Raw genomic sequence first — 19,224 nt, forward strand, 5'->3', positions numbered from 1 at the left:
GCAGGTGAGGTCATGTGCACTACCTGTGCAATTATGAGCTCAGCCCAGTTTGGTCACGGTCTGGTGAAAGCTGAACCTGGATATCCATTTTCAGTGCCCTCAGAAAACCAGCAGCTCTGGAGCTGAAAGACCTAAAATGGTTGAATGAGTGCGGCCGACCCGCGCGCTTTTGAACGGGACTAAAGATAGAAAGATCATTGTTTGTGCAAACGCACACCCAGCTTGTCCTCGTCCCGTAAAGCAGACAGACTGGGGCAGATCAGACGAGCCGGGGACGGGGGCGGGGACGCCTGGGTAATTCTAGGTGTGCACAAACCTGATCGATGGCATCCGGATTCTCAGAGACATCAAAGATGACGGCGGTGGCTCCTCGCTGCACGGCTCTCTTTGCCTGCAGACACACAGGAATGACACGTTCAAGAACCCAGCGGTTCCCCCTTCACACCACTAGGGGGAGTTCCCTCCCTCAGAGTAACCTCCATTAGATCAAAGAAACACCAACAGGGAGAAGTAAACAAGCTCATGTGGCCGCTCTCCGGTTCCCTGAAGCCTCCATGATGTCATGCTTGCAGCGTGACATCCCGTCAGGCTCCGTGCACGACTCTGCGTGATGCAACTCCCTCACAGCAGAGTGCAACTCTGCACCACAAACTCCAAAAAGTTAAATCAAGGATTTCCGGCTCTTCAGAACCGGAGCTCCTTTCATCTGAGAGCAGGGAAAGTCTTTGCACGGGGGCCTTTTGAAGGCAGCAGATAAAGGAAATGCTTGCATCTGCAGAAGCCAGAGTATCTTCACACTGAATCCAAATTGGCTTCCCCTTGATGGGGAAAAAGAAACTGCTTCTCCCTACAAGCCTTTTTTCTGGCGGCCCTATTTAGACGGGGTTTGATGTCCGTGCTGCGTGATCAGAAAGAGTGTGGCCAGAACGCATCCTGATACTCTGAAGTGCTGCTGGGCTTCTGCCAGAGCTCTTCATGTAACTTCTGCAGATCAGAGTTACCGTGCACAGGGCTGGGCTCTTTGCTGCTGACCTGCTGGACGCCACCGCCACCCCAGTTTGTGGTGGAACGGGGATGCACGGTAACCCTGTCCTGCAGCAAGACAAAAAAACAGGTTTGTTCTGGTCCGGTTTGGGAAATCCACAAACTTAAAGAGAAAAACTGTAAAGAACTGCTGCTCCATTAAAGAAAGGTCCAGACATCATTTTTCCAGACCTGCACCACCCGGTCTGTTAAAGACCCACTCCGATAAATGTTTTTGGTGTTTTTAACAAGTTCTTGAGGCATTTTTCTGATGATGGAGGACACATAGCCAAAAAAATTATATTTCTAAGTATTTATTTATTCAAATCGTTGTGAATCAGGAGCAGACGAAAAAATGCAGGTTAAAAAGGATCATAATTGTGACGTAGAAAATACGCTGGACAGGCCACAAGCTCCCTGCTCTGAGCTCTTAACATCAGAGAGGGGAAGAGGGGCGGGGTTGCTCTACACCGATAGTCCTATCCACAACCCTGAGGTGAATTTTTGATGAACTCTTGCCGCTCTGCAGAAAGTCTGTCCTAGAAAACAGCGTTTTTAATTTTGGCTAAAAACAGAAAAATCATAATAAAAGACCACATTAGGGAACGCTTTGAAAATAAACCAATTTAAAAAAAACTACAACTATTCATTACATACACAAGAGGCTAAACAGGGTTTTGCTTCCTTTCAAATGTCTAAAACTGTATCAAATTGGTTTTACTGTTTTCATAGACCGATTTGTTTGGCATTTTTCTGTCTGTTTTGGTGGTAAATGTCTCTTTTTGCAAGAAATAATTTTGTGATTGTTTACTTTTTTCGGACTGATTTCAAGCAATCTTAAAAAATAAAAGGGAAAAACAGACAAAAAATAAAAATACATGAGAAAATTATGCTAACACTTTGATATGATCCTTTCTCTTAATTCTAGACATATTTCCACTCATACATCCGGTACAAACACGACTCTCTGAATCCATTAAATGATTGTCAAATAGAGGTTTATTGATTGCTTTACAGAGAGCGGAAAGAAGAAAATGTATAGTTTATTTTTAATACCGCGAATATTAAAGAAAAAGATGTTATTTTTTAAATTTTCATTCCAGGAATGATTTCTGATCCATTTGTGCAAATGTTTTCTTACTAACCACCTCCTGGTTAGAGCTGGTTAGCAGACGGTTCACGTCTGAGGTCTGAAGTTAAGGTGCAGATGTGACAGGAAAAGTGAAGCTGCTCCCTGCCGTCATCCTCATTTAGAAGTGCAGATATTCAGACGTAGAGCAGCAAAGTGTCAGCTTCAGGGGAAGAGCCTTCCTTTGTTCTGACTTTTTTTCTATCACCTGAAAATTTCTGTGTTTGCGTTTAAGCTGTTTGCTATTTGAAGCAAGCAAATGGACGATTATGAATTACTGGATTACACCTGAACAGATCTTTCTTTTGTAAACTTTCCTCAAAGAGCTGCACTAAATAAACTAATTTCTTTTTTTTCTAACTGTTGTTAAATCAAAGGGAACATTTGCACCTCAATAAATCATCACATAAACTGCAGATCTTTGCGTTTTTGACTTCTGCTATTATTTTTAGAGTATTTTCTTTAAAAAAAACCAACAACAACAAGGTAAATAAGCATTTTTTCAGCCATGTTTATGACTTTTCCCATCAGGTTTGCATTATTTTTACAACTTCCAACAAGTGTTTTCGTCTTCAGAAGGAAGTTAACGATTAAGCCGAGCTGTCCAGGAACGTGCATTTGCAGTTCAAACATGCCTGGGTTTCCCTCTATTCAAGCAAACGAAGCAGAAGGAGCTGCCCAAATGGATTACAGTAATAAAAAATAATAATCAAAAAATAGATGCTGCAGCGGCACACGTTCATGCCCTTTCCAGAGCTACCGGCACTGGGACCACCAGACCCGCTCCCCCGGGTTCAGACACTTCAGCTTTTTCTTTAAGCCCATGTGGAGTTTGTTAGTTCTGTCTCAATTAGATTTCCTCGCTGGTTTAATTCATGGACTAAATGTTTATGAATTTGGCTTTCAGAGCTAATTAAAGACTAATTAACTCTGCAAACCAAGTCCATCTGCTGGAATAAAAGCCCCATCAAACACCGGAACACTAAAAACGAGCTTTTTCCTCCTGCCTCCTTTAAAACCAACACTTCTCCCTTTTTATCACTTTTTTTTCTTCACTCCACAAAGTTCAAAAGAGAGCCGAGTGAAATCTCTGCGCGGCGTTTCCCTCTCACCCAGTTTTCTCTCTGCAGCTCCACACTGCCGGCACACACACACACACACACATTTAATTCAGCACCAGTCTGGCCCTTTGATGTGAGCTCTCCCAGTTAATAATTAATAGCTCTTGGTAAGACGCTTTGAGAAGAAAGAGATCTCCCTCCTGAAGAATCTGCAGGCCTGCGCTGCAGTGCAGGGACTTGCCTGATGACAAAAAAAAAATGCACCTGCAGGCAAACTGACATCTCCCATCCAACCCCTGTGGAAAACTGCAGCCTCAGAAACCAACGGCGGGACGAACGCTGCCTAAAGATTAGCCGAAAGCCGACCGCCTCACCATGAAAAACCTCCGCCAATCAAAGCGCATGAAGAAATTTGGCTTTGCGGTTGTTGGGCAAGATCGGATTCACTGAGCTAAAAAGGATCCAGGAGGTCTTTAGCCAATACCTGGGTACTGAGCAGTGCATTACCCAGTTAATACTTGCATTTCTTTGAACCACTGTACCTCTTTGACCATTAATTTAATATAATTCCAACTGATTCTAATGCAGAGAAAAGCAGCAAAATGCAACACTTTAAGGAGATTCTTCAGGTCAGAATCAGCAGATTTCTGTGGATTAAACACTTCGATATTGTAAAGTGTTGCATATCAGCATAAAGCTGCTTTTCTTCGCGTCAGAATTCGCTGTAACTACGTTAATAGTTAAAAAGTTACGGCGGAGCTGAAGTATTGGTGTTAAATTGGTTCAATTCGTTTCAGAATTGGTTGAGACGGCTGTAGTTGAGAGGATTGAGGTGTGAATCTGTTGGTTGGGGGTTAAAATCCCAGTCTTCGTGTCTTTAGGCAAAACATGTACATCGTCCTAAACTTGATCTAATTCGCTTTAGACAAACGCTTTATTCCAAACCTGTGTTCCAGAGTTTAAGTTAGTTTTTCAAATATCATAGAATTTCTATTAAAATAACTGATTATGTTTTGCTTCTTTTAATTAAAAAAAAACCCAGAATGTGAAGTTTCCCAAAGTTTTTGCACAGGATTTTTAGGTTTTATTGCACCTTTTTACATCTGTGCAGTTCTTTGCTCTGATTTCTTTGGCATCCATGTGTTTTGCTTGGCCTCCACCAGAACAACTACAATTACCAACATGTTCATTGACTGAAAGTTATTCATTTGGTTCAAAACGTTCTATATTTCATAAAAAAGTCTTAGGATCCAGCAGTGCTGAGCTCGTTTGGATCAGATCCAGCGTCTCTGCTCTTTAGTTTGATCCATGTTTCAAGAAAAGCCATTAAAGAGAAACCTGAACTTTGCAGAGGGAGGGGGGGACAGAGGGGCGACGACACTTTACAACAGTGACGGTTAAACAAACAGAGTTAAAAAAAGAAAGAACAATCTTCCCAGAGGGAACAAAAACCGCAGCAGCAGAAACTGCTGAGAACTCAGTCTAGACATGGACCAAAATGAAAGCTATGTTTAGCATCCCTAAGTCAGCCAGCCATCCAGCATGGAGGATCTGAGGAGGAGACGTTTTCACTCATCTGGAAGGAGGCGTTCCTCAGTCCATCATTTGTGAGGACAGAGGGTTCACGTGTCCTTATAAATATGCATGTAAGGGAAAATAGTGTGATCAGATCCACCTGTGGAATCTGCCTCAGATGCTCCATCGCTCCCTATCCTGCCTTCCTCCTCTTCTTCGTCGTTTCCTTTCCCTCTCTCTGCGCCGCTATAATTAAGGAAATTAAGTCCTCAGAAGACTCCACTGCTATTATGCTGTAATTTCATGTTGCCTCCTGGCTTTAAGGTTTATTAAAAGATAAAGGCATACTTTTCTCCCATGGATTTTCTTCTATGTGGCAACCCCCCTGCTTTCTTCTCCTTTGTCAGTCCCTACCAGAGCCGGCATGTGCAGCCCGACGATATTTACATTCACCTAAATAAAACTTCTCGACGTGGCGGAGAAGCCCGGAGACAGAGAAGGAGCGGCGAGTTTGCTCATGAAGCCGTTGGTAATCCTGACGGTTTCATTTCTACGGGATTAAGCAATGTTTAATAACGACATTTTCAAAGAAACCCAATAACCAAATGACCTAGTTGTTAAAAATTAGACCACCTCAAGTGGCAGTGTCTGCCTTAGGTTGTGGGCTCAAATCCACTGTAAAGTCTTACCAAAGACTCTAAAACTACGTCCTACCACCTCCTGATTCACACTCAGCCTTAGCGGGTTGAATTAGGGGGTTAAACCCCCAACTGGTTCGGCTGTGTCTGCCCCCAGAGAACGGGTCAAATATGGGGAGCAAATTTGACACAGCAATCATATCTTAACAAAGTGCCACTCCGATCATCTACTTATCTATTTCAAAGTTTTCCCAGTGGTCTTTTAATTATGATTTTGCCGCTTATAGGCAAAATGCAAAACCGGTATTGTTTTTAGAAATTCACCTCTGAGTTGTGGTCGGGACCGTTGGCGAGGAACAACCCTCCCTGTTGCTGAGAGCTCTCTGTGCCTTCTCCCACTAGCTTACCGCCCTTCACACCCCAATGTAACATTAATGGTGCAACAAAAATGGCAATTTTTGACGCCATCCAGCCGCACAGTCAGATGCCAGCTCGGTTGAGCGGAGCAGGGAGCTTGTGGCCTGCCGGCTGGAGCTGGAGCAGTTGGAAGCAAAATGACCTCTATCAGAAAAATGCTACAAAAAAAACACCTAAATCACAGTTTTCATTGAAGTGGGTTTTTAACAATTTAGACTTTCACCTATTAACAGCTGTCATGTGACATCAGTCTGAGTAAAAGACCCCCTGATGGGCTTATATGTCTTAAAATGCCAGTTATTTGCTTTTCTATTGGAAGCCTGTGATTAGCCCTTCAGGCAAAATTATCAATAGGGACCATCAGCTGCAAAAAAACCTGATCAAAAGTGAAATAACGGCTGCTGCCAAGAACAAGACTTAAAATGTCAAGCCACTCTTGCCCCCCCACTCTGCAACATGGAGAGCGATTCTGGATGTAAGCGGACAGGGGCGGTTTGGGCCTCCTCAAGCTCCTCTTCCCTCGACCGCCATCATATAAACTGACAGTTTACCCAACGTAAACACAGAGGCGGAAAGAATCACTTGAAGCACTCAGTGAGTTCAGTGACTCCCATTAATATCAAAAGAAGAGGAGGTCAGATCAGGAAGGGGAGCGGTGAGCCAGTTTCCACATGTTACATCTGCTTCATGAACTTCATTCTGATGCGTTCTGCAACATGGAATACTGTACATTACCTACAAATCTGACCTCCAATGAGCCACATGTGAGGCTCCACAGATGGGATTGAAGCGGTTTAAGGCCGCGTCACACAGCCACTACGTACCTTTTGCGCATTTGTCACATGTGAGTTTCAAGTCTTTTGTGATACATGCGTGATACACGTAACTCATAAGTGTTTCTTGCGATCGTCATTTGCAGATGTGCGCAGATGTCTAACGGGTCTTTACGTGAATTCGGATTTGAGCTGTTCGAAATTTTTGTTTGGTTGAGAATAATACAGTTTGCAGGTAGTTTTAGTAGCTCATCCGCAATTATTAGGCAAGTCGTTCCCAATTGTGCATGATTTTTGCTAAATGCATATGCAAACTTGTTTCATTCCACAACTGTTCCACACATGTCAATGTATGTCTAATAGACTTTTCACGCATGCATGATTTTATATTGCGCTATTGACGCATAAATAATTATCGAGTTGCATATAAACAGCACAATAATCACAGATGGTTCATGTTCCACGTTGATTTACGTGATCTTTGTGTGGTTTATTCATACTTCTTCCGTGGTTTTAACGTAGTTAATTTGTGATATATTTCTTGTAAAGGCCTCAACTTTTCTCACATTCTCCAGGTATATTCACCTACAACCATTTTTCATTCGTGCAATACGTGCACAAATGCACGTATTGGTTGTATGACCCAGCCTTTATTTTGCGCATAGATAACATCTGCAATTTGTCCAATAGTTTTTTCTCTTCTGTTCTACTATATGCAATAATATAATCTTTTGTAGGGATGTAACAAGTACTTAAATATTCTCAATTTGTTCCAGAAAAAACAAGTACAAACATTTGTGACGTCAAAGATCGCTGTTACTTATTATTTAAATTTTTATACATCCGGTAAAAAGACATACAGATAGTAACCCTTCAAACACAATATGTTAAATAGTTAGACTCCTGGTTTGATCTGTGAATTGTTGCTCTTGATTCGTGAAGTAATGATCCACAGCCCTAATCATTAGGGTTAAAATATCAGTAAAAGTTTTGGTCCATAGTAACCATAAGATGTTAAGCTATCCTCATTCATCATTTAGAGTCAGCAACAGTTGCAACGCAGCAAAAATGCAACCTGCAGGTATCGTCACCTAAGGTCTTCCACTCGCCTGCTATCCTGTATGAACTTTTTTCGCTCCGTCACAGCTTTAATACGCAAAAGCAAAAAGTTTTTCATTCCGGTTTAACAAAAACATCTGTGGTGTCCACTCAGGCCTGAATGTTCCTGAGGTAATGGTGTTCAGCCACCGCTTTAATGGCCTCTAATTGAGACACAAACATGCTCAGATTGACAGAGAGCAGCGGTCTGCAGGAGGAATTAGAACTAAGTCTCTTCCAGAGACGCTCGTCTCTAAGCTGCACTTTATGATCCACCAGTTTGCACAAACACAGATGCGGTTTGTACAGGTTACCGTGACGCAGGTCCTAAGGGGGAATCGGTTCCCATGAGTGGTTCAAATCCCCAAATGCACAACAGAGTTGTGCAACAGAACACAAAACCACAGGAAGCCTTCAGAATCATCTTCTTGGAATCCATTTCCCTTTGAAAGAGGGAAATGAGATCCACCTCTAGGCCATCTTTAGGATGCATGTGAAAAGTCACATTATTTTCCTCCCTGGTTTGATCTTCTTCCTTAAATCCAACATCATCATTTGTACCGGCAAACGCCGTCGGGTGGCCATTTACCTGCTGTTGCATAAATGGAATTATACAAGCGAGCCGAGTAATTAAGACGTGCGTTTGTCTGGGTGCGTATGTCTCTGGAGACCTGACAGAGTAACTTGGCAACAAGCTGGCCCAACTAAAAATCGAGGAAGGGGCAGCTTGTAAAAGGCCCTGAAATGTGTCTGCTAAAGTCCTAATGTCAGCCTGCAAAAATGCTCACTTTCAAACCTCAGAAGGTCCTGGGCTAAAAACTAGTCGGGCTCATCAAGCTTCTTGTCCTCTTTCACCCCACAGGCTTTTCCACCGACGTGAAATTCCAAAAACGTCGGTTTACTTTGCATTTTCTGGTTTTTCCATCTGTTTTCCTATTTTAAGACTTGGCAAAAGGATTTTTTTTAATTTCTCTGATAACCATCATCCCATTTAATAAAGTTACATACAGAGAAGTCCATGCTTTACTGCAGTGAGTTCAAGCTTCTGGCAAATCTATCCCAAATCATCATTCTTCCACCACCATGCTTGAGTAATAGAAACATGTCTAATTAAATAAAAAATACCTAGAACTCCAAATATACTAATTATTTTAAATGTAGAGGTATAAAAATAAAATTCAGAAGTTCAACAAAATAAACTGACATTCAAAGACTTTTGTCATTTTCTGGAACAAGAAAGACCATCTTGTGATAAGGAAGAAGTTATGAATTATTCTTTCATTCTCAAAGTTGTTTTTTTTTTTTGCTTGTGATACCAGAGTCAGATAATCACAAGTGATAGATGAAGCCAACAACCCCTGGACTCTGGTGCGCTGCAGAGCCGTTCATCATGTTCCCGTCGTGCTGGCTGTGCACCACAGGCAGCATTTCCGGCGTCTGCCGTTTGATGTCTTGGGGACACGGGGGCACTGATGCAACTGTCGCTAATCAACCAGCCTTCTTCGTCTTCTGCCTACTGCTCTGTCCTGCCGAGACCAAACACTGAGCCCGGAGGAATGGACGGCTGCTAATTAAATTTCCTCCCCGTCGTTCCCATGTTGTTTTCTTACCGGTTTAGGTTTTTGCTCCTTTGTGATTCACAGAAAAACAAACTGTTTCGAGCGAGAGACGAGAAGCACTACTCTTGAAATGCTTCTTCTGCAGAGCAGGCAGTGAAAGATTTTCTATATTAAGGTACAAAACGCCATAAAAGAAAACATTTTCTCTTTAGATGCATTAGAAACAACTTCAGATAAGAGCACTGTTCTAGTATTTAAACTCCCTAGTCTATTTATTCCCTCTTATTTATTGTGCTTCCTTTAGATAAGCAAAAACAACAAAAATACATCCATGGCTACCCAAACAAGCTTTGACTGCATTTCAAATTGTAAAAAAACACAAAAAAAAACACATTAAATACCAGTAAATGCTCCACTTTGATTATCAAACTTGGTAGGAAATAATCATTTTATCCAAATTGTACCAGGAATCCATCCAATGCCATAGTCCTGCCCTTACAGGTGGATACGGCTCTCTGCAGTCAAAAAATGGACAAACCTTTACGGGGAACGCAGGTGGCTTGCACAAAATATCAAGATCGTAGACCAATCTGTGAACATGCAGAGTGAAAATGTTCACGCACATTTTTTCTACAAGCATGCTTTGAGCAACAGGTGGCACAAGCAAGACTGTCCAGGTTTTTCAGTTTTCAACCCCCCCTGCAGACTGCGCAAAGAGTCCGTTGGTGCTTTTCACGTGATAAGTGGGCTGCTTGTGTGCAAAATAAATTAGGAGATAAAACAATCAGAGTGTAGTTTGTGTGAACATCCTACAAACACGTATCGCCTGCACACCCCATGTGAAAGGCATTCGTGTCAGTGCACACACCACTTGCACCAAAGCATCACCCATACGTCAAAGGTGCGTGCAACTTTCATTAGCCTTACAAATACGAAACACGCACAAAACTAATGGTACGCTCCATTTTCATGACAAACTGCAACCCCAAAACCTGCAGCACCCGTACGGGTCAACCCCCATAAAGATTCATTTAACACAATTGAAAAGCCCATACAACTCTATGGTGCTGAGACTTGGAGGACTACCGCTAAGCTGATGAAGAAACTCCAGACCTTCATCGACACCTGTCTTAGGAGAATCCTGAAGGTGCAACCAAGAGTTATGGGAAAGGAAGGTGCAGCAACCAATAGAGGAAGACGGATTAGCCACACCCTAAGAAAACCTGCATCCAGCACTACAAGGCAGACACTGACATGCAATCCCCAAGGAAAAAGAAAAAGGGGGAGACCAAGGAACACGGGGTGCAGGGATCTAGAAGCAGTGGCAAAATAGCATGGGGAAACCATGGGGACAGACAGCTGGAGGGACTCGCCCAGACCAGTCTGCCCGGAGAGCTCTTGTATGCGGCCAATGTCCCGACCGGGGTAACAGGCGAAAGAAGAAGTAACCAAATGTCATGAATGTCTAAAACAGAAACTCCTAACAAGGAGGCTTTTAAGAGCAGGGGATACACAAATCTGCCACAACCACATCTTTAACTTTAGAGTTAGTGATGGCAAAGAAGAAAATGCAGAGAACAAGTCTTTCTTTCATGGGACCTTGGCACCAAGATCGCAGGAACCGTGTTTTGAACGGAGATATTCAAATATAGTATAAAGATTTCATATGTAACAGAAAAAAGCATTTAGTTCTACCTGACAATGGCAACCATTTCTACTGAGCCAACAGACTAAATGAGATTCTGGATGCATCCATCCTGTTGTGTTTCTGCACCTCTAACAAGAAATAATAGCTAAAAGCTCTTCAAACAGAACTGAACTAAAAGAGAAAAATGCTGAGAAAAACTTCCACTTTCATTTAAAAGCACCACAAAACAAAGTACCAACCATTTGATTGTCCTTGTTAAACCAACAGAAGTGAATATACTCTCAGCTTCTTCGGCACAGTTTCTTTGGGAACCTAAACTGTAATCAAAAGGAGACATCAGTCCAGTTTAAACTTTCCACTAGACACCACCTCTCCCTTTTTTCCTAATTTCTCTAGGAGGATTTTCTCTAATCCCTCTGTGCCTTGAAGTTGCTTTCAGAGACTGAGTCCTGGCTGGTGTGAAAGGGAAGCTGATGCTGCTGCTGCTGCTGCTGCATGATGCTGCTGCTGCTGCACGATGCTCCTCTGAAGCCTCCTCTTGCTGCTGGTGAAAGGCTGCTCCTCTCATTTCCCACCAATCCAGAAGCAGGAGCAGACTGTTCCCATTAAATATTTAGGAAATAAATGTTCTAACTGCTTCTGATTTAACTTTCTTTTTACAGATAACTTTCATCTTCTATATCCAATGAAGTCTCTTCTAGTGTTGGAATTTAGTCTGAAATACTTGCAGAGAACACAACAGTCGCTTTAAATGGTATCCTTTTCCACTCAGTCCAGGTTAGGGAGAAACATCAGCATTAGTCCACAGTAAAGTTTACAGACAAAGTTGTGAGATAATGTGCAGATCAACACAAAACGTTTGTAGTCATTGGGTCAAAAGATGATCAGAAAAACGCCAAAAATCCATTTTTTTCTTGTCTATACAATTAAGAAGCTGAACATTCTCTCAACTTCATCTTTCCTGAACGGCCATATGCAATAAATGTAATTCCAGCGCATCCTGAAGCAGGGAAAAGCAGCTTTGTGCTAATATGTAACACTTCACTGTGGTTAAGTGCTTCAGCAATCAACACGCATCCGCCGATTCTGTCGTGGAGAAAAGTGGCTTTTCTCTGCATCAGAATCAGAGATCATGTGTTATTTAGGCGTCACCAGCGTCTGGTGTTAAAAGGTTACGTCAACTGAAATTTAACGGCAGAAAGCTCTTGTTCTCTACCTGATGAATTCCCATTATTGATTCTGGTCAGTGACTGCAAATGAGAACTGTACTGAGTGACCCCTCCTCCTATATATATACATCTTCTTGATAATCTTGTTTTTTCATGACATTTTTACTGTAATTAAGTGATTCAAGTTATAAACTGGCCAATCAGATGCCTCAGTAAAAGTCTGTGGTGCCTCCTGGCCCAACGTTAGAAAATGGAAACGTTTGACTGACAGATTTTGTGTAGCCCATTTCAAGTGTTAGGGGTGTTGCCTTCCAACAAGCTCACTCCTGATTGGCGAAAGCGGTTACCATAGAAATCTTGAATCAGATTGACTTGGACCAATCACTGCATTGCAAAAAAATGACGGCTGATTGTTTTTTGGTTGGAGCTGGAAGTAAACCATTTCCTTTGGGTGACGTCATACTGACTTGGTCCAGTTCTCATATGCAGTCAATAGTCGTTTTCCTCGAGTGTCTCAGCTTCTCCTCCTCCATCACCTCAGTGTCTCTGAGCTTGGCTCCACACTCAAGCACACATCCCTCATTGTCTGCCTCCTTGCGCTTGGCCCAACCTTGGCTTTCTGGCACAGCTTAAGAGAAAGTTTTGAGTCACACGAGCGAGATGCCATTTCACCCCCGCAGGACTGGTGTATGTCAGGGAGAAGTGTCAGAATAACTGTGCGGGACCTCTACTTTCCAGCCCCAACTTCTTAAAATGCAACTTTCTAGCAGCTTCTCGGTCTCACTGAAAGCTCCTTGAAGAACCTGTCCGACTTTCCAAAACAACGACGAAGATCAGGAATCGGTGTAAAGGCATGGCATCATTTCCTCATGGCCCCTATTTTTTTTTCTTTTTTTGCCGTCCCCCTCTACTTTCTATCCCTCAATCTTTCTCTCATCTGAAGACCCCAGGGCTCCTTTCTTCTCTCTTTAAATAGAGGCCTGAGCTGTGAAGTCTAATAATGGTCATTTGGCCTCCCATTGAAAGCTGGGTAATTCGGCCCAGGGACAGCTCACTTTGAGCCACATGACACAAAGAGCTTCCCAGTGACCATGGAAACAAGCGCAGTGGGATCCCGGGTGCCTCCGACTGCACTGAAACATGGCAAAGCGGTGATTTAGGAGAGGGGTGGAGGGTTTTTTGAGAGAGGGGGGAGCTCTCCCGACACCCCACCAGGAAGAGGGAGGAAGATAATATCAGAAAGTTGAGCCGTACACAAACATGAAAGGAGAGCCCGGGAGGCTCCATGCTTCACAGGATTTCTTTTTCTTTTCTTCCTGCTGCTCCTCCTCGGTTTTGGAGTTTCTCTTTCCATTCCTGCCACCATGCTGCGACTTTGAACGTGTTGGAGCAGTTAATGCTCGCCAGCATCAGTCGAAAAGATGGAGCCAGCGGTCCCAAGGTGGAGTTTTATTCTGCCCCTTATTATCAACATATTTGTCCCACTTTACTGAACCACATCGCAACGGAATCTAATTTCAAACCAGCGACCCATCTGAGTACAAAATGCTGTCTAAAGGATTTCTTCTTCCGCTGAAACAGTTCAAAAATCGGCCTCATTCCATGTAAAAAAAAAAGTAATTGCCCCCCTCAAATAAATCGTTAAAGCACTAGATTGTTTGAAAAGCGTCTCAGACCTGTTAAATCAAAGAATCTCTTGAACAAAAACACATTGAAACGTCAAACAGCTGAAAGATCCTAAAAAGATCCATCATCCTCACGTGGAGAAAAACTAGAGAACCTTCCCAGGAGCAAACAACCAAAAAGAAAAACAGAAGGACAGAGGATCCAGGAGGAAGATGGGAAGACGAGCAAACCTCCGAGTTCATGATCCAACAGCCAGAAAGAAACTTTTGGACAAATAGGGATCCATGCGAGAGTTGAAGGAGAAAGACATTCCTGGGCAACAAAACACAGAAAAAACAAGAACTCCTAACACCTACAGTAAATGACAGGCACTCCTTGACGTACCAGAACTCCTTGTCACCGTAAGTCAGCGGATTCTGACCCACAGAGAAGCAACATTTCATATCAGCTTTGCACTGAGATGTAACAAACGGTGCAAAACCACTTTTCGTGGGAGTAGTTAGTAGTAGCATTACAGTAGTTCAAAGAAAGTAAAGCTCCTGTTTTAAAAGGTAAAACTAGTGTTTGTTTTTTCACATAATCCGGCAGGTTTAGACAATATTTGTAGCTTTTAAATCTCCAGATAAATCGTTTTTCTTCCCCTCATTCCCTTTGCCTTTGTGGAATATTAAAATTCCCCATTTATCCAGCGTTTGTTTCAGCTGCTTTTGTCTGTGAAGGACGGCTGCAGATGATTGAAACTTCTCTAACAAAGCATAAAACGATTAGCCAAGAGTCTCAGAAATGATATTGATTCCTCACTTTCAGCAGATATTCTGCATCTTTACGACTTTGTCAGAAATCTGTTTCCAACAAAAGTCATGGCTGTGAATGGACTCCATCATTTTCAGAAACAGGAGTTGTTCTTCTTGTCAGGAGAAGGAAGGAGTGATGGGCCAGAGACAGAAGGTCATGCAGTCGTCTGCATAAAAAGCTGAAATGTTCCCCCTGAACAGACAGCCTTCCTCTCTGACAACAAGGTCAAATACAGGCGCTTTGGCCCGCCGCATGACACCTCCCTGGCACTGCTGCGGCCCCGGGACGACCTCTAACACACCTGAGTGTGTGAGACGGCCGACTTGCCCACAGGCTGCGAGCCAGCCACCAGTGAAGTCACACTTATCTGTCTTTCTCAGAAACAGCATTTTTGCAGCCCTCGTATCTGCAGCTCCGGCCAACTTAGCGCTAAGACGCAGCAGCTGTCTGCTCCGCCTGCGGTCCCACGGTGCCAGTATGCAGGCCGCGGCAGAAAAACACTCTGCTCGCTGGCCGACATTGTTCCCTCTGAGTGTGTCAAAGACAGAGCTTCCCACACTTTTCATGCTTGTGCGCCGCTGGCTCTCGTTTCTGGACGGATGTGTCAGTAAAGATCTCCAAGCCTTTCTTGTTGCTCCAGTTATTTTTAAGTGCTTCTTTGTAGCCAGCCCGTTCCGACCAGCTGTCTTTGGCCGAAGTTTCAGAGACGAGCAAGGGCAGCAGCGCCACAATCACATACCAGGGAGTTTACATACTACGACGAGGCCTGCTGCACACGGGTCGAAGGGGAGGATGTCCTTTCTGTTGTTCGCAGAAGAATACGGACTTTCGACCCCTCCACCTTCCCTCTGCTGAAAAGCCCGGTTCGGAGGAGATGTGACGGGAGCTTCGGCCGGATGAAAGCTGAAAAATCAGACGTGCCGAAGCCCCCCCCCCCCGTGGTCCCGCACTGTAAGAAGAGACATCTCCTTGGCACAGATGCTCTGCGGGCCGCCAATCAAAGCCAGTGGCACGATTTCATGTTCCAGAGGAGCTGCCAAGACTCGCAGAGCATGTGTGCGAGGAGACACGGCAGATAAGGGAGGTGGAGGGGGGGGGCGGTTCTGAGAAAGGCGAGCGAGCGCAGAGGAAATGACAACTAAGAATATGTTATTGACTGCAATAAATAGTTCCGCTGGAGACGAGATCCGTGTGCGCAGAGGTGAGAGCGTGATTTACAACATTTACAAACACCTCAGAGAAACCAAAGACCCGATAAGCACGGGGACTCGTCACCGTTACGCAACCTCCAGGTCCCCAGCAGAACCACCGCAGACTTCAGAAAACGCAGTTGGCTGAGCAGGAGCTGATTTGGCGGTGGCTTTCTCCCGCTGTTCGGAGAGGAGGAGCCGCTGTTGTGGCACACCGAGGTCAGCGGTTCACCCGTCCTGCAGCTCTCACAGGAACCACACAGGAAGAGCAGGAAAAACTGTGCACATATGTGTGACACTTTAACTTCAGAGGCTGAAAACTTCTCTTCCTCTGCGGAGGAGATTTTACACGTTTGAACTTCCCACTCAGACAAGAGTCCCCAAAAAAACACCCAAAAAGTAAAACAGTCCAAAGCGGTTGGGATTAAGCATCCATCTTGTGTGCGGATTAAAGCAGAAACACTTCGTTCTGATCATCACAGGAGCGCAGACTCCGGCCCCGAGTTCCCAGACACTTTATTTCTGGTTGGAGTAAACAGCTTTTCTTTCCACCCCTCCTACAATTCTGTTTTGTGTGTTCGCTGGGATTCTGTCATTGAATGGAATCTAAATTGACCAGACAAGACCCCAACACTGTTGGTGGCAAAGTGGCAGCAAAGTGGAGTGGGCTCTTGGGTTCAGTTAGGGGCCAGTCGAGTGGGGCGGGAGGTGGGGCGAGAGGACCGGAGAAAATACAGACGGGGCGGGGTGAGGATTTTGGAGGGCATCTAAACAACGGATTCCCCCCTCCCACAATTATCCTCAAGATCCCTGCCACCCTCAGCAACGTGTCCCAAGCTAAAGCATCCGACCAAGAGGTTCTAAAACAGACATTTGTGGATCAATCTGACTCGCTCCACCGAGAAAAAAAGTAGAGACACAGAGAAAGACCCGATTTAACTTCAGATCTTCAGCCCAGTGTTGAAGTTCTTTCAATTTCCACAACACTGCAACCGTTTACACAAGAAACGCAATTCCAACGGATTCTGAGGAGGACTTTACTGACGTAAACAGCTGCATCAATAAAAACGCATCAGAATCAGTGGAAATGAGGTTAAATACGTAAATGGTTTAACAGTTACAGACAGCACAACAGATTGCACAACGTTTGAGTGTGAGACATGCGTTGCAGACTACATGTTACTCAGATGCTGTAAGAATATTGCTGCCATGCCTGAACCTGTGATCCCGTTTTGTGCCAAACCTCTAGAAATTCCAGAAGAACTGTCCAGTATTATTACTTTTTATACCACGGTCTTGGCAAATACCTGATTCTGATTGGCTGCAGGGTTTCCATTAATAACAGATCATGTGAACGCATTCTGTACAGGTGACACGGCATGGAGTGAGAAAAAAAATAATGACAATAATAAAAGCATGCAGAATTACACACACATTAAAGAAAAAATCTGCAAAAACAGCAAGTCTGTGAAAGGTGAACCCAAAATAGTTAGGAGCACTGTATGCATATGTTTAAAGGAAGAACACACAACACTTCTTAGTAGACCAAATGTGGGAAGCTGCAGGTCTCCAGGGCTGATCGCTGCATAGCTTGTCATTTGAAAACTGTACCTGTTCAAGGTGACAGCATGTGCAGAGATATCCCAAACACCAGCAAGACTGGAGGACGGAAGTGAACTTAACTCAGTGGATCAAGTCAAGCTAGGTGACTAATTACAGGGTTGTGTTTAGTTAAGGCGCATAAACTAGGCGAGGTCCCCAGTTACCAAGGAGGAAGTCCCAACATCTTCCACTGAGCAAAATGTCAGCTTCTGCTCCAGCTGCAATCAAGCATCAGCTTTCCCAAAAGAAAGTGCATTAGCATGTCTATGAAGCAGGAGGACTCCTTAAATCAGGAACGGCTGCTCTCTTTCTGTCACGGGAGGGAACGGAATAAATGACTGTGGCCCCTCCGTCCTCAGGGAAATGTGGGCACATACCATTAGGAGGACCGCTTAATTAAATATGATAAAATACCACTCAGAGACTCCAGAGGGCTCTGGGCACAGTGGGGAGGAAGGGAGGGAGCAAAGGGGTAGTTTGTGGAGAGATATGAGGGAGGGGGACAGTTTATCTCCTGGTAATGAGCGGCAAGGAGCAAAAATAAAACCAAGGATTAGTTGGAGCTACAAAAGATCAAAGATAATTTCTAAAAAGAGATTCATTTGGTTTAAGGAAAATACAACATTTGCAACATGTTTCTGTAGAGAAAAGAAAAAAAAACTTTGATTTTTACTTCCAAGATGTGCAAATTAAACTCTTTTTAAGGCCCTAATCATGTTTACATGCAATAAGAAGAGCATCTGCTTTGGTTTTTGAGGTTCTCCATGTATCTGTATCTTCATAAAATAGTACGTTTGTGCATGTGTTGATGTACCTTTCCCAAAACTGTGAGACAACTTGGATCCAGCTCGGGCTGCTCCAGCTTCACCACTCCAACCCATCCATACTCGTACAGGTCTTCTTCATCATTGTTGTTACATAGTCCCAAAGGATGCATCTGAGGAGAAAACAAGATCTGGTGAGCTCTCAGGTCAACGACACCCCGTTTCAGGCCTTTAAAGGAAAAAATTGACCCTTTTTGGCAGATTTTTTTTTTTTTGCCTTTTCCCCTGATAATAAACATAATCAGTTCGGAACTTCAAGAAATGAAAACCACAAAGAATCTAAAAAAGGTCCTCGGAGAACCGAGATCACGGATGCTGTTTTCTTCAACGTAAATTGCAACCATCACCGAGCACTATGCGTCCGATTTCTTCTCATTACACTTAGCGGCAGTTAACTTGGCTAACCTCTATGCCTGAAGGATCTGCAGAGCCAGCGCCCTGAAGATGTCTAAGAAGAGGATTAAAGGTTAAAAAGGATTGCAGACATCACAAACACTGACTCACTCCCTGAGCCTGAAACAAGACGGGGAAGACGGCCTCTTAGTTTTCAGCCATTTATCCCAAAGCATTTTTTAGCTTCATACCAGCCGTCTGGAATTCTGTCGGGAAAGTTAAAAAGATCGGAGCTTTAAGAAAGCCGAGTTAAATATAAAACTCAAACAGAAACTGGACAAATACAGCTGTCAGCCCCTTCGCCACCACTAAACACGGATCTGTTCCAACAAGTCTGGATTAAGACTGTAACCAAGTGAAGTTCCCTGGATCCATTCCCTGGCAACAGTGCAAAGACAAGCCCCTGTATTAGCATTAGAACTGGGCCAAAGTGACCTGCAGGCCACTTATCCTATTAGCCCAATGACCACAGCGACCCAATCAGAGAGTGCAGCGGCGCCGAGCTCTGCCTGGCTTCCGATGACCCAAGATACCCTTCTTCCACTCATGACCCCTCACCTTTGAACCCCACTTCATCATGTTAAGAGTAGGTCAGCTTGCAGCCGGCCAGCTGAAGACACAGTCAAAAGGCGTCCAACAACTGTGTAAGCGCTAGGCGGTGGGGGGGGTTAGCTGAGTGTTATGGGTGGCCTGTGGAATGTGGGTGACATGTGTCATGAGCCTGAAATATCTTTAATTAACCACCAAAAACTTATTATTATAGA

General features: G+C 43.9%; 1 protein-coding gene across 3 annotated transcripts in view; it reads right to left on the reverse strand.

The window, feature by feature from the left end:
• znrf3 (zinc and ring finger 3) overlaps positions 1-19,224 on the reverse strand; it is a 73,648-nt gene that overhangs the window by 12,295 nt on the left and 42,129 nt on the right. For all 3 annotated transcript variants that reach the window (XM_078953280.1, XM_011478810.4, XM_020705705.3), the window contains exons 2-3: positions 18,058-18,180; positions 317-391 (exon numbers count right to left, since the gene is read on the reverse strand). In XM_078953280.1, the coding sequence (XP_078809406.1) occupies positions 317-391; positions 18,058-18,180 (198 nt within the window). The remainder of the gene's footprint in view (positions 1-316; positions 392-18,057; positions 18,181-19,224) is intronic.

Source organism: Oryzias latipes, chromosome 9 (assembly GCF_053564925.1).
Source record: "Oryzias latipes strain Hd-rR chromosome 9, Olatipes_Hd-rR_3.1".
Lineage (NCBI taxonomy): Eukaryota > Metazoa > Chordata > Actinopteri > Beloniformes > Adrianichthyidae > Oryzias > Oryzias latipes.